Source organism: Rhopilema esculentum, chromosome 8, assembly GCF_057945365.1.
Source record: "Rhopilema esculentum isolate cy_ngs chromosome 8, ASM5794536v1, whole genome shotgun sequence".
NCBI classification, from domain to species: domain Eukaryota; kingdom Metazoa; phylum Cnidaria; class Scyphozoa; order Rhizostomeae; family Rhizostomatidae; genus Rhopilema; species Rhopilema esculentum.
In genome coordinates this window covers 8,331,009-8,358,665 of record NC_142822.1, presented here as the reverse complement: position 1 = coordinate 8,358,665, position 27,657 = coordinate 8,331,009, and the positions used below count along the sequence as shown (strand labels likewise).

The 27,657-nt window shown below is 37.8% G+C and overlaps 3 protein-coding genes across 6 annotated transcripts; 1 reads left to right on the top strand and 2 right to left on the bottom strand.

Moving 5' to 3' along the window:
• Positions 1 to 2,122: 2,122 nt before the first annotated feature.
• LOC135694527 (S-methyl-5'-thioadenosine phosphorylase) lies at positions 2,123 to 8,734 on the top strand. Of its 2 annotated transcripts, none has more exons than XM_089109868.1 (7): positions 2,123 to 2,267; positions 3,181 to 3,267; positions 4,822 to 4,880; positions 5,371 to 5,641; positions 6,556 to 6,792; positions 7,500 to 7,622; positions 8,392 to 8,734. In XM_089109868.1, exons 1-7 carry the CDS (start codon positions 2,253 to 2,255, stop codon positions 8,416 to 8,418), a joined length of 819 nt encoding a protein of 272 aa, XP_088965994.1. In that variant the 5' UTR covers positions 2,123 to 2,252; the 3' UTR covers positions 8,419 to 8,734. The 2 variants fall into 2 exon arrangements, with proteins under 2 accessions (XP_088965994.1, XP_065069379.2); XM_065213307.2 differs by having other exon boundaries at positions 7,500 to 7,626; positions 8,396 to 8,734.
• LOC135694619 (uncharacterized) lies at positions 3,261 to 17,218 on the bottom strand. 3 transcript variants are annotated; one of them, XR_016143981.1, is made up of 2 exons: positions 16,217 to 17,218; positions 3,261 to 3,989 (listed from the first exon to the last, which is right to left on the bottom strand). XR_016143981.1 is itself a non-coding variant. In XM_065213440.2 (2 exons), exon 2 carries the CDS (start codon positions 10,297 to 10,299, stop codon positions 9,010 to 9,012), a length of 1,290 nt encoding a protein of 429 aa, XP_065069512.2. In that variant the 5' UTR covers positions 10,300 to 10,399; positions 16,217 to 17,182; the 3' UTR covers positions 8,857 to 9,009. The 3 variants fall into 3 exon arrangements, 2 of the variants coding, with proteins under 2 accessions (XP_065069512.2, XP_088965993.1); XM_065213440.2 differs by lacking the exon at positions 3,261 to 3,989 and adding an exon at positions 8,857 to 10,399 and having other exon boundaries at positions 16,217 to 17,182; XM_089109867.1 differs by lacking the exons at positions 3,261 to 3,989; positions 16,217 to 17,218 and adding exons at positions 8,857 to 10,399; positions 11,496 to 12,429.
• A 1,382-nt stretch (positions 17,219 to 18,600) lies between these two features.
• On the bottom strand, positions 18,601 to 23,691 carry LOC135694620 (uncharacterized). The gene is made up of 2 exons (XM_065213441.2): positions 22,761 to 23,691; positions 18,601 to 22,475 (listed from the first exon to the last, which is right to left on the bottom strand). The coding sequence occupies exon 2, from the start codon at positions 21,659 to 21,661 to the stop codon at positions 20,714 to 20,716; it is 948 nt and encodes a 315-aa protein (XP_065069513.1). The 5' UTR covers positions 21,662 to 22,475; positions 22,761 to 23,691; the 3' UTR covers positions 18,601 to 20,713.
• Positions 23,692 to 27,657: the final 3,966 nt, after the last annotated feature.

The window sequence follows — 27,657 nt, the reverse complement described above, 5'->3', positions numbered from 1 at the left end:
ATTCTTAGCCCCACTGGGCTAAATTTCGTTGCGCTGTCTACATCATGTACCTCTCCCCCCAATTAGCTGTTTATTAGCTAGTATTTTGCAAACCAACATTAAATGAAGTGAATATAAAAAAAAAACAATTTACGCTCAAGTAGAGAAATAAATATTTTATGGACAATGAAGTTTCAAGTTTGTTTTTATTGCTTAGAAGTTTGTCCTTGGTAAAGACCAGTGTACACTGGTAAAGCTTTCACTAGTAACCTATAGACAAACCGTTGCTACGAGGTCTGCAGGGCACCACTCAGTTTTGCAGGGCAGAAACCCTTTTCACCCCCCCAAACCTATTGGCCAAGTTACGCCCCTGCATATGTTGTGCAATAAGCTTTATCAAGCTTTCCTTAGTTTCCTGATTCTGCAAAAATTCGTTCCACTTGAATCCTTTTGGCATATGCTGATCAAACCTTCTAATTTGGTTTGCGTACCAGTTTACCCACGACCTCTCCTTGTTCTTGTTTCGTACTCTGCTCTCTGTATGTGTCGTTAATCATCCCAACTAAGCACGGCAACGATTCTTCTGGTGGCTCCATAAACCGATCTGGTTTAAAGGCAAGCAGTTGCCTCCTTCACTTTCAACAAGCAGAAAAAAAACAGCCAAGAATCTCAACTATGACAACCATGGCGATGCGGAGATGAGTGATGATGAAATTAAGGGCCAAAACACACTTCAAAGAAGAGAAAACACCACCAAAGAGATGCATTGCCCAGTACACATATGGATTATGAAGGGGATAGCGAAATGACAAGAGAAGAAATCATTGATGGCTCGGACACTTCAAAAATCGATGAACACGAAAGTGAATGGGAAGTTTCAGACTTTTCGTCCAGTGGGGACTCAATGGATTAATGGTTGCCTTAAGTTCGTAAAAAAATGATGTTAGAGGATGGTAACTTAGAGGGCAGCTTATCTCGGCAAAACTGAAACCTAATTTGTATGTTCACAAAACAATTTGGTTGCTAAAAATTGTTTTAGTAGAGCGCACACGATGAAAAATTGCTCTTTACAAAATCCAGTGGCGGCCATTTTGATGACGTCATAGAAAGTTCAAACATCTATAATTTTGAAACAATAAGTCAAACAATATAAGTGTTCTATAATTTTTGACTCAGTTTTGCATGTTCTTTCGAATGGTATACTCAGATTTGAAAAATGTTGTCATTAATATTTTACTGACCGGGGAGTAATTACGTCATCGATCACGTAACAACAACAAATTTTCGAGAATGTGCCCAAGGCTTAAATTGACGACCAACCATCATAGAAGTCATATCCACTTCAAAAATTTCGGTTACCCAGTTTGCTAGATTGTTACAGGAAATTCCCTGTCTATTTAAAATGGGCGTGTGAGGGGACTTTTGGGCTTATTATATATTTGTTTTTTGTTTCTTTCTAACATCTAATAGCAGTCTTTAGGTCACTTAGAAGCTATGTTTATCAGGGGCTTCCCAAGCCTGGAATCGCAGACATCTAGCGACCCCCTCATAGTGGGTGAAACTTTCGTCACGACATGGATTCGAATCTCATTTCCTAGGATGGGTAGTCGGCGACCCCAACCACTCTCGCGGCTAGAACTTGTTAAATGAAAAGTAGGAAATTTTTGGGTATCAGATACTAGATAATGGCTTTGAAAAAAGCAAACATTTTACAACATATCAAAAGCTTTTTCGTATATATACTCAAATATATACTCAGCTGTGGATTGAAAAAGGCCAATCAGAAAAACGTGGGCACAGTACAGGTATCGTTGTCCAGTCAGTGCCGCATGCCTTTAGGAACATAACCCCTGGAATCCAAGAAAAACAACGAACTCCTTTTGTCTTTTTCGTTTGCATGTACATCGATTCCAAAACTGCTAGGTGAAAAGACGATCTGGCTTTGGCACATGTCGTCATTATAGACTTTGGCACAATCTAGGTTATATAAAAGATGTTGCCCGATAGCAGAATCACTTGTTTTAAATATTTTTTGGTTTTAAAAACTCATAACCAAACCACACTACCCCTTTTTTAATGTACCATTTACCCTGGGTGCCAGAGCCTGGGAGGGTAAATACCATTATGCTCATAAGCCAGGGGGATTCAATCTTGAATACCTTTCGCGGGAAATTCCCGGCCTCATTTACATTCAAATAATTCAAACGTGCTTAACCTAATGGGCTAAGTAACCCGTGAGTGGCAGGCAATTCCACACGTTTCTTGGTAAGAAGATGGCAAGCGTCAAGGTAAGGTTTAAAAATAAATTATTATTTAAAACGCTGAATAATTGCATTAGATATACACTTAAAATAGCTGCTCATGATTATTTCCATAAATTAAAAGAATGCTCTTTCTGTAGGCCTAACATCAAATGCAACGCTTATTTGCAACATCACTTTTTCATGGAGTTTTTGTTTGATAAATTCAAACACGACATGGTTTCAGGTACAAAAACAGTTTCAATTAGTGTCGGATATTTCCACCGAATTTCCAAGTGTACGAAATGCCAGGGAGTGCAGCCACTATTCTAACAAACATGCTATTTGCATGCATTTTAAGGCCAAATTCGTCTTAACCAATTCTTTTAATTATTCTGTCCAGAGAAAATGGGCTCTTGAATATTCTAGAAAATTTTGCACATTTTATAAAAAGGGAGACCAGCTTATCGATATTGACACCATTAACATATTGTTCCATCGTTTTGCTGCAGAAATTCCCTCTATGCCCCCCCCCCCACGTACGTATATGTCCTGTTACTTCTGTGCAAGGCTTTTGTTAATAAAATCAAGCAGCAAGGATATATATACCAAAGTATTGATAATTTTCAATAACTAGGAAGTGCATGTTTTTGCAATCAGCATTGTTTGAAAAAAGGGAATTCCCAGTTTTACACTTCCCACACTAAACATGACTAGACACGTCTTGCTTCCGCAACGATTGATTGGTTGATGACCTCCAGTCACTTTTTCAAACCTTTGTTTCAGTTCTCAAATTTCCAAGAACTTGAAAGGAAAACCTCCAAATAGGCAGGGTATAGGGTTAAAGAAATACTGTCTTAATCAAATGTCTTAATATTTTTATGAAATTGTATGTTATTTAATTATGTGGTATTTATATTAATAATCTATATTGTTAATATTATGTATTGTTTTACTGCAGATAGGAATCATTGCTGGTACTGGCTTTAATGACCCCAAACTGTTTGATGGTAGGATTGACAAATCAGTAACGACAGCATATGGAGAGGTATTTGTAGTTTTTTTAATTGATTGGTTTTTTAATTTTTGCATTTCTATTCAGGCCTGAATCATTGTATGTTTGATAATTATCATTGTTTTGTCTTGTGAATAAAATTTAGGTGATTTTTTAATAGTTAGCTTATCGTTCGAGAGAAAGTAAGTAGACCTTCAATTCTTTTTTCTTCCTGCACCTTTGACTTCCTTTACCATTCACTTGGTAGGTTTTCGACCAAAGCAAAACAAAACCCTACAACATGTTCTTCATTTCTCAAAAGTGAATATTCGTGGAAACCTAAACAAAAGCTAAACAATGGCACAATTTCCATTCACATCAATGGCCTCAAAGCTTCTTTGATGAGATACTGGGCTCCCTGTTGTGGTACTTGACAAATTATGAGTTGCTGAATGTGTGACATGTTATACAGTCTCATTCAAAACAGAAAACATAACTGGAGGATAACTCTATTCTTTCTTTACTCTGACTTCGAGAACAACAAAGTCTTATTTGATATTGTCTTGAGTCTGATATTGCTCAACAAATGTATAATTTGATATTGAAGAATGATAAAGTTGGAAAGAAAGAGGCATATGATGATTCCGGGTTTTCTCTGTTGTGCCTTTAATGTTTTTTGGTCTTTAATTGCAGCATGCTTAAATTTGAGTCATCCCATGTTGTGTGAAGGCCTAAGTTTTTCACGAAGAAAAGTTGCCAATAATAATGTTGCTCACCTAGAAAGAGAGAAAAGCCAATAAGGCTGGCTACAAGCATGTAGATTATACCACAAATAATGTGTTTCTAGTGGGTTCATTTTGTTAGGAAGAACTAGAAAGCTGGGAAAGACCATTCTTACTGAAATCATCTCATAAGGGGCAATGTAACTCCAGCAAGACATGAGCATGAACACACAAGTCTACAATCCACAATGTTAGTCTACAAAAAGGCTTAGCCCATGATGGAGATACACGATACTCTCACTACAACACGGCTACTTTACCTAACTACATATAACTACACCCGAAATTGGTTAACAAATTAGTTGTTTTGGCACAAGGGCACTTGGTCAACATGTTTTACTTTGGCTGCATGGCAATGCATACTACAGTTAGTGATAAGTCAGCTATGACGGATCAATATTACAGTAGCCTTGGGTAGATTGCAATTTCATATATCAAGGAGAGGAATGCATGAAACTAAGCTTTGTCTTTGGTATGCACCAATTGCAGGCCTAAGGAATCTTATTTCCAATGACATTCCTTCTTCAGGCAACACATTGCTTCTGATATTATCTTTTATATTGCTAAAATGACCTTAAGGTCATTCCATGTCAATTCAGCAGGCAAAATATTGGAATGCTAAGTAGCATGCTGCAACTAAAGGCCTAAGAACATTTTTTTCAAATAAAAACCCCCTACAGCAATATCTTTGCTGATAGGACATTTTTAAAGGTATCAAATATTCACATATGCTGTATATGTATAATAAAAACATTAAATTTGTTTGGTCTCGGTCGTTATTTGGGTCTAACTAATGAAGTTTTATTGTTATCAATGTTATGTTTAGCCATCAGACGACCTTGTGTGTGGGAAGATTGCAGGAGTCGACTGTGTTGTACTATCAAGGTATATTTTTCCAAAACATTTTTATGTTTCATCTATTTTGTATTTCATAAGGAATCCTTTTAAAGAGTCAGTCAGTCAAGTCAGTCAGATTTTCATTCTTTGTATGTTGCTTGGCTCACATTCCCCTCAGGCATCGGGTTTGATAAAAACTGATCCATCGCAGGCTGAGAAAACCTTGGTTCAATCTATCATTTCTATTCCCCCAGATATATATTAATTTTTTAAAGTATATTAAGTTTTTCTATGTTGATCAAAATTGATACAGCAGGCAACAACATCGGAGTAAAAAATAATATACTGGAATTTTTTACAGACTTCTAACTATGTAGCCTATAAAAATTTAGATAAAGTGTGTTTTTAGGTTTACAACTAGGTTTTTGTCAATTTTCACTTACCCTGGTTCAACATACCTCGGTTATAACATTACTTAATCTGCCAGTCCCCACCTAGTCTAAGACACCCAGCATTCTTAGATTGTTTTCTTTTGTAGGCATAGCAAAAAGCATGGTGTTAGTCCATCAAACATAAACTACAGGGCAAATATTATGGCTTTGAAGAATGAGGGTTGTACACACATCATTGCTACAACTGCAGTTGGGTCATTGAAAGAGGAAGTGAAAATGGGAGATATCGTTTTTGTTGATCAAGTCTTTGACAGATGCTTCAAGAGAGAAACAACATTTTATGATGGAAAGCCTGGAAGTCTTGAAGGTGTTGTCCATATTCCAATGCATGAACCACTTTGTACAGACACAAGACAGGTAAGGGTTTGCTTAAAAAAATCCATTTTGATCTAGCCAAGAGACTATAAATCATCCTTTGGTCACATTTTTGGCTCATTTTGTGGGTCTCCTGACCAGGGTATTTGCCAAAAGATTGATACATATTGCTTATTTGAACGAAATTCTGGTCCTTTTGGTCTAAATCTTGAAACTATAATGATATGTGTGATGTGACATAGTTTATGAAATGCTAATTTTGGTTTGATTATTAATAACCACTTCTTAGCAAGATATAAAGCTGAATAAAGCATATGGGGTGCTCTCTCCTTTATTAGTTTATCCATCAAGAGAGCTCCTGCTTAAAAAAGTCTCCTCCATATAATTTTCTATCAATTTTCTATAATTATTTAAAGAAATTTACTGTTTTTTATCTTTTGTAATCTTGGAATATAAGTTGTTAATTGTTGTTTTTAAATGATGGTTGCATGTAGTGGAATTTCAAAATTAAATGAAACTGAATATATAATTAATCATTGACAAAATGCATACTACCTTTTTAAGTTCAAACTTCATCTTCTATCATAGAAAACCACCACTGATTTTCAAAATGATAACCCACTTTGTAAGAAACTGATACTCTTAAGATGAAATCATTACCAAGATGACATCATTGGGGACTGACACAATAGTGAAGCCTATTGATAATTATATAGAGGCTGTAAAAGTTCTTGTGCTTTTCAAGTGTATGTATGTAAAGTGATTTGAATGTTAAGAGCAATAAAATTATTGGTATAAATCATTGATTGTTAGTTGATGTTTAATATTTTAAAGACACAACTGATTATTCAGTGACAAAAAAATGACAAAGTTGGCTAATTTGTCTTTCTATGTTTGTGCTTAAATAACCTTTCTATTTTCATATCAAAACTTTATTTCCTTTACTGTTTGTTTAGATTTTGATAGAAAGTGCAAAGGAGCTGAACCTTCCATTTCATCCCAGTGGCACAGCCATTACTATTGAAGGCCCAAGGTTTTCAACTAAGCCCGAGAGTAAATTCTACCAGAGTCTTGATGCCAGTGTAATTGGAATGACATTGTGTCCTGAGGTCTTTCTTGCAAAAGAGGCTGCCATTAGCTATGCTTCAATAGCACTGATTACGGATTACGATACATGGAAAGAGGATGCAGAGGTATGTGCTAATGATATGTTGCTTGTACAGCCAATTTGCTTTGTTTGCTAATATGTTTTCATTTCCCTCAAACACTCATTTATGGCTTCTATAGATTCTTCATTGTTCAGGGATAACTTCAAAATGATGAGTACTGCTTTGATTGGCTGACTCTTCATAAGGCAGTGCTGCAATACCTTCTTATTTTGCAGTGCACCCCACCCCTATTCTACATGGAAACGCCCACCGGTGTACTCTGGTATTGATTTATGCCCAACTCTCTTTATTTTACAACTGTCAACAATTGCCTCTTATTCTTATTTTTTCTGATCTGCTGCATATCATCTATGGTGTGGTACTTGTAAAGTCACTTTGTATTATTTTATTAAAGGCATTTGACATGCATAAGCACAGCGAATCCAAAAATAACTCGATCAGGGCACGAGCGTTTGAAAGGAATTTGAAACTACTCACGTGAAACCACTCTAGGGTTTCGCCGATTTGCAGAAAGGCGGAAGCTGTTCACATGTTTTTCTCTATGCGCAATTTCATTGGTCAACCGCTGGGGGTCAAGTGGCTGTAAGCCACTTTAACTTGTGTCGAGTGCCTTTAAGTGGAAAAGTTAATTTCCCTGTTGATGTCTAGTAGCAATTATTTTTTCAATTAATTTCTTGTTTTTCAAACTTCAGAGCTGGTATAAATTGCTTTGTTTTGTTTTACCTAATCAGGTCGATGTCCCAACTGTTATGAAAACAATGAAGGAAAATAGCATCAAGGCGAAAAATTTGATCCTAAGCGTTATTCCAAAAATTGCTGCAAAGGATTGGTCCAGTGTGGTAAAGAAGAATCAGGCAAGTGTTATGGCTCTTTAAATTAGTGAAAATATGATGAATGTTATCGATGACATTGTTTTGGTTGGTAGGTTGTGGTTCATCCAACAGGGTACCCATGGGGCTTTGCAGGTATGGCAGTTGGGCAGTGAGTCATGGAGAAGGTTACCGTCTCGTGATGCACAAATACTCTGGTTATTAAATTTTGTTTGTGGGAGCAATATTAGCACAACAAAGCTTATCAACAGCTTTTTAACTAGCGAATTTCATAACTTGCAAATTTGTAGAGTTTTACAAGCAAAGCTAATCGAAATGCTTTTTGTGTCGCTGATGATGTAAATTCATATCTCGTTCTCTATTTGTTTTGACATGAAACTGTTGACATCTGTCTATCCAAAGCCAGTGCTTCTGCGTACAGTATCAAATCCAACGATTGCCATGTTCCCAAGCGCTACTTATTTACTAGTGATATTCTACCATGTTCCTATGGATATGGATTCATACATTTTCATTGAACCAAGCGAAGGGGCTTGACTCTTCCCATAGTTACTAGTCTTCAAACATTCAAGTCCTTAAAAGCATAGGATAACAAAGTCATGCGCTCTGAATTCTAGAAAACATCCACGAAGATTAAGGCTGTCGTTGTTTTCAAACTGATTTATTACTTTTGGATAACATTTTGGGGTTTTCTACTTAGATTGGGAAATTTTTTTGAATAATCGTATATCAAGGTTAAGTAGAATTTATTTTGTTTACAGTTGATTTATAAAATTCACAATTTTGTTTCCAGGAAGTGGTTCAAAACGCCACCATGTGAGCTAAAAGATTTGGAATTGCAATTGGTACAAAATTTTATCATATATTTGCATGCAGTACAGAAAATACTAGAAAATTAAGCATGCGAGCAACTGAATATTTTTTTGGCCTTTGATTAGAAATTGTTAGTCGTTTTTTAGATTTGCAAATGCCCATGTAAGGGTTTGGCACAGCCATTTTGTGAATTTGATAATTCGTTTAGAATTCTGTATTTCCCGCTATAGATCAGTATAATCTATTTTTGTAGCAATTTTAATTGTTTTAGTTGAAGATCAGATGGGATAATGGCCATTGATTATATGAGAGACGTCATGTTTACACCAAAGCCTTATGTCACATTGTTTAAATCGCACCAATGTTTTCTTGAATGTGCCTCAAGAGTGACAAATCGATTCAAAACGCCTTGAGTATATTTACATGCGCTCAAGAAATCAGAAAACTATACACGATAACAATTACAATTGTATTTTACAGTTACATTAAATCCTAGGCACGTTTACACATGTTATTCGTATGTTACACAACTTCAACCAGCTGGAAAGAAGCAACCAGCAAAATAAAGATAATTTTAAAAAAATTAGTATGAGACAAATCATTCTTCAACAACGTGCTGCAACGGCTTCATCGCTGTAATTGTCCTCACTTCGGCTCTCACGTCCTTCACTTTCGCTCGCACGGTGCTAAGCCGACGTTGCCTAGGCCTATCAGAGCTCACTGACATCCGTCGCGTTTGATCTCTACCAACCTTTTTTCTTTCAACGATGGAATTGATTTTCGGAATTGCTGGTGGAATTGGAACTTGGTTTATACTGTACTGTTCAAATATTTTAATTAGTTGTTCTTTCTGACCACGACTTTGTGGCCTAATTTTCCCCGATGTTGATACCCTTTCGAAGTACTCAGATCTGCCAGCCATCGAAAGCGTCTCTGTGCGAAATGAGTAGCCTGTTTGCGGCCTTACTATTGTGTCGTAGTCCCCAATGACGTCATCTTGGTAATCGGACGCGCTGTCGTCGATATTCTCCTTCCCAGTAGCTCTTTTGGTTGATTTGCTAATTCTACTTAGCAAGCTCCGCTCTGAGAATCTCTTTGAAGGAGGTGGGATATGGCGGTTGCTGGAATCTTTTCTGAAGCAGAGAGCATCGAAGTTCATTGTTGCTGTTTGCGGTCTATGTTTCACTGCATCTCCTCTTAAAAAATTGCTTGATGATCTCCCACGTTTTTGTAGATCAACAAGAGGTGGCATCGATTTAGGCCGTCGCAGCAAGGACTTTTTGGAGCTTGTTTCTGTAGCTCCTAAAGTTTCACGACAAAATCGTTTGCTATAATGTGACTCAAGCCACTGCTCGCCGTTCCAGTAGTTCTGCATGTCGAATATCCTCGCAGATGCACCGTTCTCTTGAAGAAGCCTTGCGCATTCTACGTTACCGTTTTTTAACGCGAGAAGATACGCTGTAAACCCGCGCTTATTCACTACATCCAAGGAAAGCCCATAACCTGTAATAGGCTGTAGTATTTTCTGCAATACGTATACATCACCCTCAATAGCTGCATACATTAGACATGTGTTCCCATCCTTGTCCGTTTGATTTAGGTCGGAATCAGTGTACTCTAGTAATCTGTCCAATAAGAAGTCGTTTCTGGTGGCGCATGCGTACATTAGCACGGTCCTTCTGAACTTATCAACAACATCGACATCTGCACCGTGTTCAAGCAATTGCTGGCATACAATGTCACGCCGTTTCAGGTTCTTCATAAAGCAAGCTACCATGAGTGGGGTTCGCCCTTCTTCATCTTTTATGTTGACACGCATCCCTACGGCGAGGAATGCCCTTATTTGGTGCAACCGCTCATCGACAATGGCACAGTGAAGCCCCGGCATGACCAAGAGTACTGATATTTTTTTTATTACGAGCTCCGAGTTTCGCTAAAGGATTAGAGATAATCTTCGTCCTGAACTGGATCTTTTCACCTCGGTATCGCTATAAAAAAGTAACATGAATTGTTAAAATCAGAAGTGACCTCATAGCTTACTTTACTACGCACCTTATAACAACATTCAACGCAAAACTTTGAAAAACGTATTATTTTTACATTTGACACTCTTATTCCTAATGGTCTTGATAAACAATTTACGTTGCTTTCCTAATCCAGCTATTATTTATTTTCACCTTATCTCATCTATACACTTTCTACCCCCTCACATGTTTTCATCTCGTCTTACTTTCTACGTCGTATTCCTACTACGTTCCATATACGTTCCTGTTATTTGTAGTTAGTCTTTTTTTCGATTCTACTCTTCTTTTCTCTTCTTAACCGTTTCTCCTTCTATTCTTTTTACCTGATGAAGAGTTATGCTCGAAACGTCGTACTGAATGTTAATTTCTTGTACAAAGTCATTATTTTATTGTATCAATTTTTGTTCAATTCCATGTTTGTCTAGATATAAGATTAAGAACTATAATATTGTGACGGTCTCCCGTGGCCTAGCATTGGTTGAATGCATTTTGTCTATGGTTGAGCTCTTTCCCCGTTTTACAATCAACTGGTTAGTATTAAATTTAGTAAAAGCATGTGTCAAAAACCTTGGTTCTCACAATTCTACTTTCATACTGACAACAATGCTTTTGTGTTTGATTCGTCTGCTAGGCACATGATGCTTCAGTAAATGGTTCAGATAAGTATAGTGTGGCTTTTTCGCACACATACAATACAATCCCAACCACTCATAAAATATCGTGTGTAACCACTACATCCTAAAACCTCGTATCACACTAAACCCCCTCAGCCTAATACAACTGAATCGCTTCCTAATAATCACAACAAACAATTTTTCATCAAGTAACTATTTAATTTATTTGCTTTATATATGATAAGTTTCTCCTGATCTCCTTCTTCTTTTATCTGTCTTCTTATTTTATCATCAGAAGCAGGACTTAATTTTTTGCTGCCATAGCAAAAGGTTGCAAAACTCTGGTCCGCGACCTTTGAGCTGTTTGATTATGTACGTTTGTGATGTAAAATGCAAAGTGAACATAAATAGAAAAGCTTGAAGGTTGCAATCAATGCTTGACATACGTATTAAATTGTTCCTGAAAACTGCATACTTTTTTTGTGAGTTTTCTTTCCTTTGTGTATCTTTGTTCCTCTCTTTGGTCAGCAAACTCTAAAATTCATCATCTCAAAGCCGATTCCTATGCTTTGCCGATGTTATTTGTCTTCAAATGAAGTGAGTCTTCAGGTACGTTTACTTATTAATTTTGGTTTATCGAGTGGCCACTGTGACGTCAAATTTACGATTTTTCCAATTAACTCTCAGTATGTTAATCTCATCACAGTATTCGAGTTACCTTTATGTGACTTAGAATTCCAACAATGGATTATCTTTTGCTCTTTCCAGAAGATTTCTTCGTCATCTAGTCTACTTTTAATACCAACCTGAAAGGTTTTTATTCAAGCCATTCCTTATATAAAACATCAGTTGCCAGTTTTCGCTATCCTTTGGTGATCCAGGAGTAAAACAACAATTTCACGCTAAATTTTACTGTTTCCCTTTCAAAGAGGAGCATTCAATAATAAACAGCTCAGCTAAAACGTCTTTTGCCAAGTCTATTTCAAGAACACCCTTGCAAATGCGGCCACCTTTGCTGCCCATCCAATATTTACTATTTGTTTGTTTCTAGGTTAATAGATTTCTTTTATCATGAGCTTTTCAAAAAAAGATTATTAATAAAGATTTATGTATGCTTAACAGCCCCACATTGAAGTAAATTCATACTTCGCTATCCTTTCTTGAGTTTATTGAACTAACACCAAGCTTCTGGCTTGAATAAATTTAAGAATTCCCCTGTCAAAGTCGGCAGTTGATTTACTGCTAAGGGTTGAGTCTGTTTTTGCCTCGGAAGCAACCGTGAAAATAAACGGACCTGAAGGAAACCATAATGGTAACTTGAAGGAATCACCAGTAACTATTTATTTTGATTTATTGATTTATCTATTTCATTTATCTATTTATTTTTATGTTTATATATTTATTTATTTATAAACGTATCTTTTTTATGCATTTACCTAGGTTATTACACCAACAGCGTTTTTATTTATTCATGTACTTTTAAATATAATTTTTAATACGTAAACCATTTTACCTAATCTATATAAAATATTTTAAATAAGCAAAATTGATTGTGATATTGGATAGTGGGAAGGAATGGTTTGATTGTGATATTGGATAATGGGAAGGAATGGGGGTACTTCATCCTTATTTTTGTTTCTTTACAGTAGGCCAAAAAATAAATCTATTTTATTTACAGCTGCTCAAGACCCACAATATACATTTTTTTAAATAACAATCTGACTAAAAACAGAACTATAAAATGGAAATTGTAATGTGCAAAATACAAATAGGTTAAGGTCTATCAAGAAACGTGCCTTTCAGAATATCCATTCGCCAGAGCCTACATTATCATTTTTTCCAACATTGAATCCGTTTTTTTAAAAAAAGGAGGAAACTTGATTGTTTTATTTATTTATTTTGGTAAAATCTGCCACAATTTTTTTCCAAGGTATAATATGGTTTCAGTTCTGAAGGACGTAGTTCTCACCTTTAGGAGCTTGGAGTCAGTGCCATGATTATAGCTAATATTTCGTTCTCTAAAAATATTTCTAGCGATCGTTTTCTAGCGATCGTGTTATGGGAGAAGTTTTCTAGCGATCGTGTTATGGGGGAAGTTTTCTAGCGATCGTGTTATGGGAGAAGTTTTCTAGCGATCATGTTATGGGGGAAGTTTTCTAGCGATCGTGTTATGGGGGAAGTTTTCTAGCGATCGTGTTATGGGGGAAGTTTTCTAGCGATCGTGCTATGGGGGAAGTTTTCTAGCGATCGTGTTATGGGGGAAGTTTTCTAGCGATCGTGTTATGGGAGAAGTTTTCTAGCGATCGTGTTATGGGGGAAGTTTTCTAGCGATCGTGTTATGGGAGAAGTTTTCTAGCGATCGTGTTATGGGGGAAGTTTTCTAGCGATCGTGTTATGGGAGAAGTTCTCTAGCGATCGTGTTATGGGGGAAGTTCTCTAGCGATCGTGTTATGGGAGAAGTTTTCTAGCGATCGTGCTATGGGGGAAGTTTTCTAGCGATCGTGTTATGGGAGAAGTTTTCTAGCGATCGTGTTATGGGGGAAGTTCTCTAGCGATCGTGTTATGGGGGAAGTTTTCTAGCGATCGTGTTATGGGAGAAGTTTTCTAGCGATCGTGTTATGGGGGAAGTTCTCTAGCGATCGTGTTATGGGGGAAGTTTTCTAGCGATCGTGTTATGGGGGAAGTTTTCTAGCGATCATGTTATGGGGGAAGTTTTCTAGCGATCGTGTTATGGGGGAAGTTTTCTAGCGATCGTGTTATGGGGGAAGTTTTCTAGCGATCGTGCTATGGGGGAAGTTTTCTAGCGATCGTGTTATGGGGGAAGTTTTCTAGCGATCGTGTTATGGGAGAAGTTTTCTAGCGATCGTGTTATGGGGGAAGTTTTCTAGCGATCGTGTTATGGGGGAAGTTTTCTAGCGATCGTGTTATGGGGGAAGTTTTCTAGCGATCGTGTTATGGGAGAAGTTCTCTGGCGATCGTGTTATGGGGGAAGTTCTCTAGCGATCGTGTTATGGGAGAAGTTTTCTAGCGATCGTGCTATGGGGGAAGTTTTCTAGCGATCGTGTTATGGGAGAAGTTTTCTAGCGATCGTGTTATGGGGGAAGTTCTCTAGCGATCGTGTTATGGGGGAAGTTTTCTAGCGATCGTGTTATGGGAGAAGTTTTCTAGCGATCGTGTTATGGGGGAAGTTCTTTAGCGATCGTGTTATGGGGGAAGTTTTCTAGCGATCGTGTTATGGGGGAAGTTTTCTAGCGATCGTGTTATGGGAGGAGTTTTCTAGCGATCGTGTTATGGGAGGAGTTTTCTGGCGATCGTGTTATAGGAGAAGTTTTCTAGCGATCGTGTTATGGGGGAAGTTTTCTAGCGATCGTGTTATGGGGGAAGTTTTCTAGCGATCGTGTTATGGGGGAAGTTTTCTAGCGATCGTGTTATGGGGGAAGTTTTCTAGCGATCGTGTTATGGGGGAAGTTTTCTAGCGATCGTGTTATGGGAGGAGTTTTCTAGCGATCGTGTTATGGGAGGAGTTTTCTGGCGATCGTGTTATAGGAGAAGTTTTCTAGCGATCGTGTTATGGGGGAAGTTTTCTAGCGATCGTGTTATGGGGGAAGTTTTCTAGCGATCGTGTTATGGGGGAAGTTTTCTAGCGATCGTGTTATGGGGGAAGTTTTCTAGCGATCGTGTTATGGGGGAAGTTTTCTAGCGATCGTGTTATGGGGGAAGTTTTCTAGCGATCGTGTTATGGGAGAAGTTTTCTAGCGATCGTGTTATGGGAGAAGTTTTCTAGCGATCGTGTTATGGGGGAAGTTTTCTAGCAATCGTGTCATGGGAGAAGTTTTCTAGCGATCGTATTATGGGATAAGTTTTCTAGCAATCGTGTTATGGGAGAAGTTTTCTAGCGATCGTATCATTGTTCAAACTAAACGTAGGAAGGGTCTATCTTTTCTTCATCACAGTCGGGCTATGCTTCTTGCGCTGAACTTTGATCACTAAAATCATTGGCTTGAATCTTTAAGCTATCTTTTGTAAAAGTACCGACTTTATTGAGAGGACGATCGAATTGGATTGCGTGTACGCCTGGCGAGGTCCAGCAGCTCTCTTTGAGGTATTTAAAGCGTTTCTGAATGTGCATAACATATGAAAAGAAGGGGGTTGCATTAGTTTTATGCTAGTTAAAAAGCGCAGCAAGAGGGTTAGACGGCCTTTCGTCGGTTGTCAAACTGATTTTGATAATAAACCGTTTGCTGTGGAAAACTAAGCTTCGGGGCTGCATGTAGAATTCTGTAATTTTAGTCCGAAAATTGGAACCAAGTCTATATAACCAACATTTCTTTTACTTTCTATCTTTGATGGGATAGAAGCAGTCGCAGGTAATCGTAGGAAATTAATTAGAACGAGTGGAGGTCAAAGAATGTTAATATTGACTGCTATTCGGTTTCTAAGAACACAGTATATCTTGTACAAAAATTGTAGGTGTAGTGTTCGAAATATGAGGAATCTTGAGGTTCCGGGAACTTAATACGATTCCCCTCCAGAGTGACTAATATTTCGGATAGATATCTACAAGATAACTAAGTGCCAGCCTTTGCGATTAGTAGCGCTCTCTGAGTTTTTTGTCCCAGATGTAAAAAATGACTCGAATCATATTGTTATCTTTCAAAGATGTCCCCTCGAACAGCTAGATGTCCCCTTCCCTTGTTACCTTGTATAAAAGTTTAACTATCGATTGTAGGCGTTCTTGGTCACAAGGCCGGTTTTAACACAAAATTTACCTCCTTTTGTTTATCAACCTTTCCTGTTTTTTTATGATACCCTAATACGTCACGTGAAGGCAGGTATTTCTTAACAAAATAGGTTTTTTGTACCGCAAAATTCGAGGATGGCACGGAATAGCGGAGACATATGCTATGTTTCATTTATTTCTCAGTTATATGTGAATTGGAATGATCCCTCAACCCAGATGAAATTAGAACCCATGATCGAGTTAAATTCGGCTTTGTTTCTTGATATCAAGAAAAAATTTTAGTAATGAGATTTGCTATAAGAAATGTACTGGTCTGTCGGGGAAGTTGATTAGCACGAACTGTACAAAGTAATGGAAGCTTCCCGTCGTATCGACTTCTTAGCCTAAATCAAAAATTATTTGCGTTAGAAATGGTGAATCACCAACCTTTGCGAAGTTCATCCATTTCACTACTGGAGTTGTCTGTAACTTTCTCCTCGTCTTCATCAACAACGAAACTTTGCTTCTGTCTTTTTCAAAATGTGGTCTTTCAATATAAGCTCCAAGCTTTGTTTTCTTGTTCCTCTCGATTATTGTTGGTCCTCCAGGGGCTACCGACTTTTTTCTCCGCCCTTTTGTCCCGATTACCGTGAGATTCGAGGCATAATAGTGTAAAATTTCAAACAAGGGGGTCGACAAAATGGCATTTACCTGCTATTAACTGATGTTGACAACTGACTGAACTGTTAGTACAAAGTCAAGTATCCTGACTCCCTTCTGACGAGCAGTCGATGCATGTTGGAGAAACTGGTGCATTTTGTACTCTCTTTTACGCAAGCAAGTTTTGCCGACTAGATAGCGGCAACGTTAGTGGTATGGTATTGCTAACAAGTGTTGCTAAAGCTTGTTTCTTTTGAATATCTACTGATCTTACGTCCTCGTGTGCTTAATCTTTGCTTTAAATATATTTGTTTTTGTGGCAACCTGGAAGGATTTTAAAACAACAATCAGCTGATGATTTAATTAGCAACTCTAAACGAGAACAGAATGAAATCCTGAGTCTCTTTAGGTTAATAAAATTTTGTGCTCAGATTATCCTCATTATCGTATCATTGATAAATATCCGCGCAAAGGTTGTTAAAAGCAATTATGTTTGAAGCTTATACAAGTTTTTCAATAGACACATTCAATAAAAAACACTTTAAATAATACAACAATTGGGTGGCAGGTTCCACTCTGAATTATCTCCTGCCCCCAGAGACCAATGTAAATCATTTTGTCTTCCATAAACAAACTAAAGCGAGTGGGATTTTTACAAGCATCACAATGCCTGCCAAAAGTCTTGGAAGGTCAAAATCAATCATCCCCCTTTCCCCTACAGAATAATCTTGGTTTACTGTCACACGGGTTAGGATTTTAGGAAGCACCTCATTTTGCGCTTCTTTTATGATTTTTCTCTAAATTATCAGCATTGTTTTAGGGGGAAGGGGGCGAAAGTAGTAATTTTTTTTCATGAAAGGAATGAAAGATATCAAATGCAGCGTGAAATTGCTGGGTGTTCCAAGTACTTTTAGCAGGCATTTACCCTGGGTTCCAGTGCGTTAAATGTAGCAGGCATTGTTTCTCGACTTCCAAACTGATGGCCACTTTCGCCGCGGTATTCTATTTTGCCTTTATAGTATGAAATCTTGAGTCTCAATAGGTTTATAAACTTTCGTGCTCAGATTATCCTTATTAACGTATCACCTTATTACTGCCTACCCCTTTACAACAGTTGATGACTTTAAAGGTTGATTCAGATACACTCTTTTTTATATAAAAAGCAATAAATTTAAGTTCAGGCTGACTGTTCTTAATTTTTTCGAAAATCTGAGGCTGGACTGTTCTTAATTTGTTCTTAATCTAATAGGCTGTAAGCAGTGCGAGTGCTAGCTTCTTCCCTCTAGGGTGGTGTACAGGCCTCATTTGCCAACAAAGTGAGTGAGAAAGCCTTAATTTGCTGACAAATTTGAATATTCGCCAAAAGGCACCCACACATCGCTAAAAATCTTCGATTTTGAGAAAAAAACGTTGTTCAAAATTGCATTTTGCAGAAGCTCAGCCTCAGCTTGTTCTTAATTTGTTCTTAGCTTTTGACCAATTTGGAGACTTGTGTTCATTAAAATTGCTCTAATAAATAGAAGTGTGTATGAGGGCTTGTAGCAAGCCCACTTCTAGATGTCATCATTCGTTTAAGAAATCTTTTGCGATTGTTTCATTTCATTTGTTTCATTTTCAATTATTCAAGCATGGTAGCCCATTTAGGAATGCTGGTTTACTAGGGGCCATGCATCAAAACTAAAAGAAAAACTAACATAAAATAGAATAAAGTACAGAGTTACAATAGATCATAAGATACACTACCCTACCAATTCTAACCCTTCTAACTTCTAACTTCTAATCTTACATATTGTATGATGTAAATCTCAAAGGAAATTCATTTTCTTTTTGGTGTAATGCGATTTTCAAGAAAAAGAACTATATTCGTTTTCAATGGCAACAACTAACACTTTGCAGTTTTTACCTTGTTGCCTTATTGCCGAATCAGACCTTCAGGAAAGTATTAGCCTCTTTCGATGGTAACAAGATTGGGTCTATGTACAGGCTGGTCACACTGCAATTTCTGGGCCTTTTGCTCATCAAACGAAAAGTAAACTGAAAAAATAATCTTCATTTTATTAATAACAGATTTTGTTCCTATATATGATGGTTTTCTTTATAGCCACAACAATATTTGGCCAAGTTTGTGTTTTTAATAAATGCATATTCCCGACCCCCCCCCCCCCACATTTTCCTATTTCAAGACGACACTTCCCTTTTCCTGCTCCGTTTAAAAATGGTGAAAGAGAAGATGAGCATTCCTCTATTTATCTGATACGCTGTTGCCGTTCCATTTTGATTTTTCAGAAAGATGTTGCGAGGTGTGAATCACTCTTTCCCAACAGCGCACGAGATTTATTTAAACCATATGATTCTTAAGGCCGATTTCCACTATGCGCATTCTTTCGTGCGAATCGAATCTTTGCCAATGTGAGCATACGTGGTGTAATATTCTCAGATTTTGCAGCGAAAGAATTCGATTCGCAGAAAGTTGATCACGGTCTTACTCTATCGCTACGAATATTTATTCGATTCGCGTGAAAGAATTCGCCTAATGGAAATCGGCCTTTAGGGGTTTTTCAGAAGTTTTTCCTAAAAAAGACAAAAAGACTATTGTCAAAGGTGTACGATATATTTGTGAAGCTTTATGCCCCTCGAGATGATGGGCAGTGAGTTGGAAAGATGACACGGTTGTTGCAACAATTTTGAGGGGAATGTTGGCTCTTGTTTCCTAGCAACAGCGTCTATCAGTCTTCGCAGGCGTTTCCTAGCAACAACACATTTCCCATAGTACCCTTCGTGCTACGTTTCCTCGCACTTCTCGAACTTATTCCTGACCTTATTTGCTGCTAGTCAAAGTACTGAGAGTTGCCGCTTTGGTTGCAGAAATTACATAGCAAGTAAACAACGCGAATGACACAAATACAGCAGTTTGCTCACAAAATGTATTAATAAACTGATAAACTGATTAATTTTGAGTTTGTCGGTTGCCATGGCATGTAAAAGAAAATAGGTCAGAATGGATGTAAATAAGTTTACTTGAAAAACTGTACAGCAAAGTTACGCGATACATTACATTTATAAAATTATCAAAAAATCGCTTCACACAGTAATGCATAAAATTCGTATTCGTTTCGTGTATTTTTAATATTCATTTTTCAAAGCATTTAATCAGCTTTGGTTTTATTGATGTCTGCCCACGGGCGTGTTCTTTATAAAATAGTTCAATGGTTAGGACATTTTTGGTAAAGGGTATTTTCTTTGTATGCTATGATAAGAGTAGTCAGGGGGATTTTGTCGGAGATGAAAAAGAAGCTGTTTGATTTAAAAAGTAAGGAAACAAATTGGTTTCCCATTTGACATCTTTTTTCTTATGTTGAAAAAGTCATTAAATGAAAAAATAAAGTTTCAAAAAATGGCTTAAAATTTTTTCAGTTGCAACTATTGGGATTCTTAATTTTAAATAGATGGGGAAGGAACGAGCGAAAACCTTTTTCCAGATAAAAATATGATCAAGCCTTTCGCAGCATATCTTCGATCAGGCTTTTTAACAGCTAGATGAATGCTAATATTTCTACAAGTTCCATGAGCTATTTCTATATTACATTGAGTTAGCAACACCTTTAATAAACCCCCACACTCCTTCTTTTTTCACCCCCTTCAAAATGTTAAAATGCACAAAGTGCACTCCCTTCGGAAAATCTCTTCTTCTATTTAAAGGGGAGCAATCGGAGGATATGGAAAAAAGAACACATATGGGATGTAATTAGTAAGCTATTTAATTTTATTGTAGCCAGCCAAGAAAATTAGGAATGTGATCGGTGAACGCCCTGGGCGGTTAATCTAAGTAATATGGTATGTAGAAATTTTTGAGGGAATGTATATATGTATGTTGTATGTTGGTAAGTTGTGTATCACTCTTAGCCTTATAACTCTTAAAAAAATTACTTAAAACTAACATGACAACGGACTAAGCGATGATGTTGAAATTCATGCTAAGCTGGGTCTGTTGGGCTAAAAAATAACTTGATATTTCTTTAACGTCAGCAAATTTAATGACCCAGAAAAATTGTCACATTATCAGCTTTTTCGGCACCAAAATATCCTTTAAACTCCACTTTCTATTACATCTCTAAGAATGTGCAGATCACTTTGATAATTACTGTTTTTTCCTACATCGTACCAGTAGTGAGTGCTTAAATGTGTTAATATTACATATGAAATGTCAATATGAAATAAGCTATAGCATGAAAACACAAAATCCTTAGCATTGATGACCAGTGAATACCGATTTGCAATAACAATCTAGTTCTGTACCACGTCAGGGAGTTTGGTAACCGAACCATTACGTGAACTTAATCGCTCTTCCAACGGTTCAAGTCGAATTTTCCCTGAATAAACAGGAGTATCGCTCCTCCGTCTTAGGATGTCATTATCAATTGGAGTTGTCATTAGCGTTGTTGGCGTCATTGAGTTGCTCCTCTTTCGTACTCTGTCCCCGTGAGCTTTTTCGGTCTTCGGCGTCACTTTTGTGATACTAGGATAGCTATTGTAGCCTGATTTGTGTAAAGAATCAGACATGCTCCTTCGTGCCAGCAGATGCGGTTGGTGTGGTATTGTACTGGCGACTGGCATACTTGAAATACGACTCCTTCTGTAAATATTGTCAGAAAATCCATTCAAAGGGTTTTGCGATTCGCGACGTGGTCCGCCACCGGGCCGAATCATCGAATCCAATGCTTTCACTTTTAACGCTGTTAGTCTAGCTTCTTTTGCAAGTTTGCTATTGCCAAGAATCCGGTCAAGGTCCCGTTTGTAAGGGTCCATTATCTTTGTCTCATTTTCAAAATCATCCATTGGTACAGAAGATAGTTGTTTCTGGAGGAGCATATCTTTTCGCCGCTCGGCAAACGTACGGTTGTCTTCTTTAGGAGGGCTTTCTTCTTCGTCTCTCGCTTTGAGCATCGCAGGGTCAAAGGCACCAAACCTCCTCGAGCGCGTGTTTCGTTCCTGTAATCCTGGCGAGAACTCCAATTGCTGAAGCGCTTGCAAATCCAGTGCTCCCTTTTCTTTTTTCAGTTTAAAATAATCTTGCTTTATAGCAAGTGTCTCCTTCCGTAATCTGCTTGCATCTTTTGCGAATTCGTGTTCGATGGAACCGAGTTCTTTCTGCAGCTTTTTATCCGACACCATTTGGTGCATGCTTCGATACTTCGAATTTAACGAGAAACCACTTGTCCGTCGCTGATCCATGATGAAACCTTTATTTTTCAAATCACCGATGCAAGATTTTCTGCCTTGAGAAGCAAGCTCAAAAAAGTAGTTTTTAATTTTAAAGGACAGACTCTTTTCTTATCTAGCACCTGCGAATAGCAGCCAATTTTCGTAGTATTTCTAGATTTCCGTAGTTTTGGTTAAATCTTCATGCTGTTCCACAGCTATTATCAGAATCTTTCATGGCGTAGTTGAAAAAGTCCCAATAAAAAACCTGTTATAATATTCACTTTTATTTCCGCACAGTAAGCAATCACAGAGATCAACTCACCAAACTGTACCGGTGACCCTAAACATGCGATAAACCAACTGCTATTTTTGACTCCGAGCTCCGATGTTTTCCGTCTCCGTCGCTCTCCCCAATCAATGGCTGTTGATCTGGTGACTGTCTTTTATTTGTCCAGTACTGTACATGAAATTAAATTCGCGAGTAAACGAGACGAGTCAACATCGAAGACTGAAAGCTGGCACCGACTCGGTTATCAATCGCTGTCTTTTTCTATGACAAAAATTCGACTACAAGTAGTTGAACATATTTAGAATTTCAAATTTCGGATTCTCCTTCGCGCGTTTCTGCTAGAGTTATATCACCGTTTTGGCTGTTCTGAATCACCACTACCAACAGATTCTCAGTGCTCCTCTATCGAAACAGTTCTCTGCTTCTGGTCGCTAAACTTCAACCTGCAATTCTCTGTATTCTGCTAATGCAACACCGTTTCTTATCATTGGAAACAATTTTGCAAGTTCAAATTTCCGATCTGTTTTTCCCCTTTGAAATGATTCTATTGTCACACTAGTATGTATGAAATAAAACAAGATTAAAATGTCTAGCGAGAATGCAAACGCCTCAATCTATGAAATTCAGTGCAAATCTTGACCGCAAGTGCCGAAAGCAAAACTATTACAAAGTTTTCAAAACCATCTCATCGCCGCTTGTGTTTAAAAGTAGTTTATTCAAGCATTTTGCAGTGTGTTGCGTCTTCTACCCTTCCAAATTTGCTAGAATATTCCGGTCATTGGTTTTAAGGTACATTCATTTGCTAAAGGATAGAAACAAAATAGATTTGGCTTTCTCTACCTTGATTCGAACTGTCTTGTCCAACTTCACTATCCAAATTGGTCATTTTCTATGCAGAAGCACCTCTGATATTGCTTTTGAGTGAAAAGGAGAGTAGGTATTGACGGCGTCTCTCTTAATCGAATATCCAACGTCTGTGTTCCAATTTCTGCTGGTGTACCTTTCATTAAGCGGATTAGATCAGGTCTCATCGACACTCAAGAACTGTCCTGTTCTTCTCAAGATCAAGCCTAGGCAAATCAAGCAAATACCATTCTTTAACCTGTTTAGAACCTTTTTTGACGCCTGAAGGTGCCTGAACACGTCACTTCCAATAGAGCTCGTTATTTGGTCGGGACTCAATATGTTATTTTAAAGATACACCACAAATTTTCGAGGTATTTTGTCGGTAAGACTCCTCAAGTGATATGTTTGCTTGTATGAGGCACTTCAAGTAACAGCACTCAAGTCTGACTGCGAATTAGCTGTAAGCTGTATTGCGTTGCAAAACAGTCATGCAAAATCGATGCTAGCGTTAGGCATTGACTGTATCACTGAGGCAACGCATCATGTACCTCTTGCATTTGTAAATGTCATCTATACTTATTGATATAGTGATCAACTTGCTGCAAACCAAATACGATAGTTTCTTTTGTTTACCTCTGATGGCAATTTCAACGCCCCTGGTATACTCCTTATCCAAAGACCTGCCTTACCCAAATCCTTATGTATTAATCCACAAAGATTGATTATGCTCTCCACAGTATTAAATTCTGTATGATCATCTCGTAAAATCTAATCCGAGCCTTCGTCGAGACAACGCGCTGAATTTTGCTTTGATTTAACAACGCACGACATAATGTATACAAACTGATCCAGCGCATGTTAAGGCATAACACTATGTAAATAACCGGAATAAAGACCCACTGGTGGCCTTCTTCTCAAGGCTAAAAGGTGGACGCGGCTTTGAAACACCGCTTTCAGGTGAAAAACTTCTCGCAACGAGGTTACTATCTTGATAAAGGCAATATGGTGAATAGTTACATTTTTGAAGTGTCATTGTTTTTAAACAATGTTTTTCACATTCACTGCATTAAATGTTGGTTCCACGTTACCTTTTCACTTTATGTCCGTTGTTTGATGTTATATATTTACGTTGTACCCTCTTCTGTTTTGAAGTACCCAAAAAGAGAATATCACATTTGATTCTGCAGTTACCACAGTTGGCAATTTGAAGCTCCGCTAACCATTTAAGGACCATACACAATATCAGTTTAGGGTGATGAGTGATGTTGTTGGCCTGTTGCAAGAATCGGATAATGTTTGGCACATTAGGTAAGTCTAGGGAGGTGTAAGCTCACTCTATTACATTACACGGACCAAGGAGCATATTACCAACTTGGAGGGCTGGTTAACAAGTTTCGGGGAGCTCCGCATTTTTGAAAAGCTGAGAGGAAAAAATAGGAGATATTTGTCCAAATCCCGTCTTCTGTATAAAAAATTACTGATGTCCGTGTTCCATTCTAAAGGAAAACAACTCAACGCTTTAAACGAAGATACTGATTTTAAGGAGTGGGCCACACGACACTCGTTGACCTCCACTCTCTGCTCGTTTCTGTTGTCCCCCCCCCCCCCTCAACAATTACTTTGGCTTTTCCTAAACCTTTGCAGAAAAAGCAGGGTGAACCAATCATGACTCTTTCACAGCAGGTTAAAAGACGAAGAGACATTAAATGTCTTTTAATATCAATTCAGTGAATAAATGAAAACGTGAAACTTTAAATGGTTATGACGACATGTAATCCACTACTTAAACTGTCTGGAGATTTGCAGAGGGTTTGCTGATTGCATATGGTCAGTGAGTCAATTTCTACATTTGCCCGCATCCAATTGTATTCAGAAGCAATTTGTTCTTGATATGTATAAGAAAATTCCTTGTTTGATATGGATTAAACCCAGTGATTCTGTGTTTGTCGTGCACAGGTTGCCCATGATAACAGTGTTTGATGTTGGATCAACAATGAAAACAGAAGGAGAGTTGAAACGGGACGGATTTCTGTCCGCATTGTCTCTCGATATGTTTTGGACATTATTTTTGTACATATGTTTGATTTTCTTGTAGAATTCGCCAATTCTTTGATCCTTGCGCTATGAAATCAGGCAGTATATTTTATCGAATTTCTTTATGCTCGAACAGCTTTATAAATAACGAGTTGATCTCTGAGAGTCCCATCTGCCTTCTATTTAATTATGACTTGGGTAGGTGCACATGTGACAGATGGTTTTTATGACCCTGCCTTGGCCTTTGCATTGTGCAAGCAACAGCATAAAAGGGTTCTTTGTGCGATTACTCGTGGATATCGGCAAGCAATTCAAGTAAGGACATGTTGCAGATTAGGAAGAGCAAGAAGGGAGAGAGCTCCCCAACAACGCCCAAATATAACGTATCTAAGGCACAAGTAAATTGAAAATTCTAATGCAGTGTCATCTACATTTAATTTAAGCTAATAACGTCAGCACTGTCTCGAAATCTGAATTCATTTTTTGTCCAGTTGATTTTGAGGCATGGTGTCCGAGCCCATGCTTGATGGATCCAAAACTGACTGAAAAAGGGAATCTAAATTGTTTATGATCACTTTTTAAAGTGATCCGAATCTTAGGCTGCGTTTAAACGATGCTGGACAAATGCTGATATGGATAGAAAGTTGTAGGGAAAGGCTTTCCGTTTACACGAGTACTAGGCTATCCGTATCAAAATTGATTCAGTTAGCCGTACAACTTTTGATCCTTCTAGCTAGACGATCGCAAAGTTATCCGGCATCGTGTAAACGGGCTATCCGGATAGGTTTTGTTACGGAAGCTAAAATTTTAGCGCAAAGCTTCGTTTTTCACAACAGAGCTCACTTAGCTTGATAGCCTATAATTATCTGTTGTTGATAAGAGCACTTCAAGGTTCTAGATCATTTCTTAAAAAGGCATCTAGGACAAAAAGCGTGCGTAAATTTCGGTAAAGTTCTGGCAGAACATGCACTTGGTGGGAAAATTATATCAATGATATTGAAATACCAGAAAAATAGATTGAAGACTTGCGAATGTGCAAAAAGGTTTTAACTGAAGCTGTTCATTGTGAAAAATTTGGTTTATACGTGCTCGTGTGAATAAGAAGTCTTTCCGTAATGAAAGGTGTACATCATCGTGTAGCATCGTTTAAACGAAACCTTAGAAGGTATCTTGATTTTTTGGTGTTTCGATGCTGACTTAGTTCTATCCGGTACCCATTAAGCACAACGTTTCTTAAGCTAATTTCCCCATCGCAGCCTGTATCAAGACATTCGAACCATATCGGATAGCTAGCACCCAGACCCCTGACAGTCATCGCTGTCAACTGTTTACACGCATGAGTAGGCAGCGCAACAATCAAACACGTTTCCCAATGCAACGATACCCGTAGAAGGCAGAATAAGCTGTATTACTAGCTTAATAAGTTTGATTTACGCATTACTCGTTCTATCGATGTTTAGAAGATATTTGTTTCCCTTTTACGGTTTTAAAACACAAAACCAGAATTCTTGCGATCAATCCTTTAATGGAGATATTTAAATTATCGATAAAGGCCAATCCACCCAGATAGGCGATCAGAAGATTGCCTTTTCATTTCTTATGTTTTGCGTCTTCACGAAAATGATGCATTTAAAAACCATTTTTGGAATTGTGTGTTTCCAATCACAGACTGACTGTTGAATGATTAACTACCAATAAATAATTATTATTATAAAGACTCGTAATGAGTTGAACTTTAAAGACTTTGAGCAAATGTCAAGATAAAAGAGTGAAGATCGTTTCAACAATTAACTTAGTTGTTTTGTTTAGTTGTTTACATGGCGTAGTTATTGGGGAGACGAGCGTGCTAAGGTCTTGAAATCAGAGAGCATGCGTGATAAAAACGTAGTTCCATGCGCATGTTCCTTGACTCCAGCACGAAGGGTTGCCCCCACTGATCTATAAAAAAGACTGGGTCGAGCTTCCTATTGTCTTGAAACACCTAAGTTTCAAGCTTGTTCAATTTCAAAATGAAGAAGGCCCCAAACAACCAGGAAGCCATTCCTCAAACCCAATACTTCAACGATATGGATACGCGAGAGCTGCAATGTTCTGTGTATAATTGCTGAAAAAGAGCAAGGCCAGTGCAGCTGAAAATAGGAATGACAGAGACAGAGAATAGCCGTCTCCCCGCATGGGTTGTTCTGGGGCCCTCCCCTCGGATGGCGACACTCTGGTCACATTAGAGGCTCGATCCAGTCCTTTTTATAGGTCAGTGGTTGCCTCGCACATAAAAAGCATTCTCTTGCTCTTCTCCCCAACAAGTAGCCCGAATCAAACACTTAAAAAGTACATGTCCAATATAGTTTCCTAAAAGATAGTTTCAGACTTTTAGGATAGACGCACAGCTTATTAAAAACCTGTGAATGAAAGTTATTGCCGTTGTTTTCCTATTTTAAAAGGTTTTTTGGCAAAGATTTTCATGCTTTGCCACAACAATGATGAGAATCTTCCATAGCTACTTTTCCGCTTTGCAATTATTACAGCCCAGCCTATAGGAAAAACAAACACACAGATGCTCAAAATATAGTTAAAGGCCTAAAGGCACACTTGTAGAAACTAACATCTCGGTTTCTCTCCTTCTCATTGGTTGTTAAGCCTATAATTGAATGAAAGCTGCTACTGAGCTACAGTAGAAAATCCGCATAAAAGAACCTGTTTTTATAAGAACCTTGAGGCTGAAATTTAATCTTCAAATTTAATAAAAATTAAAAAGGTTCTTATATGTATTTTTGATTATGTTTTTAAGGTATTTTTACACCCTATTCACACCGGCAAATTACACCAGCTTAGAGTAAAACAGGTTACTGTATGTTGC

Bases quoted from the DNA above. Each gene is read 5' to 3' on its own strand.
- LOC135694527 (XM_089109868.1), top strand. The intron at 6,793-7,499 runs GTATGTGCTAAT...TTACCTAATCAG, and splicing joins CATGGAAAGAGGATGCAGAG to GTCGATGTCCCAACTGTTAT. The intron at 7,623-8,391 runs GCAAGTGTTATG...TTTTGTTTCCAG, and splicing joins GTGTGGTAAAGAAGAATCAG to GAAGTGGTTCAAAACGCCAC.
- LOC135694619 (XM_065213440.2), bottom strand. From the start codon at position 10,299: ATGCCGGGGCTTCACTGTGCCATTGTCGATGAGCGGTTGCACCAAATA.
- LOC135694620 (XM_065213441.2), bottom strand. From the start codon at position 21,661: ATGGATCAGCGACGGACAAGTGGTTTCTCGTTAAATTCGAAGTATCGA.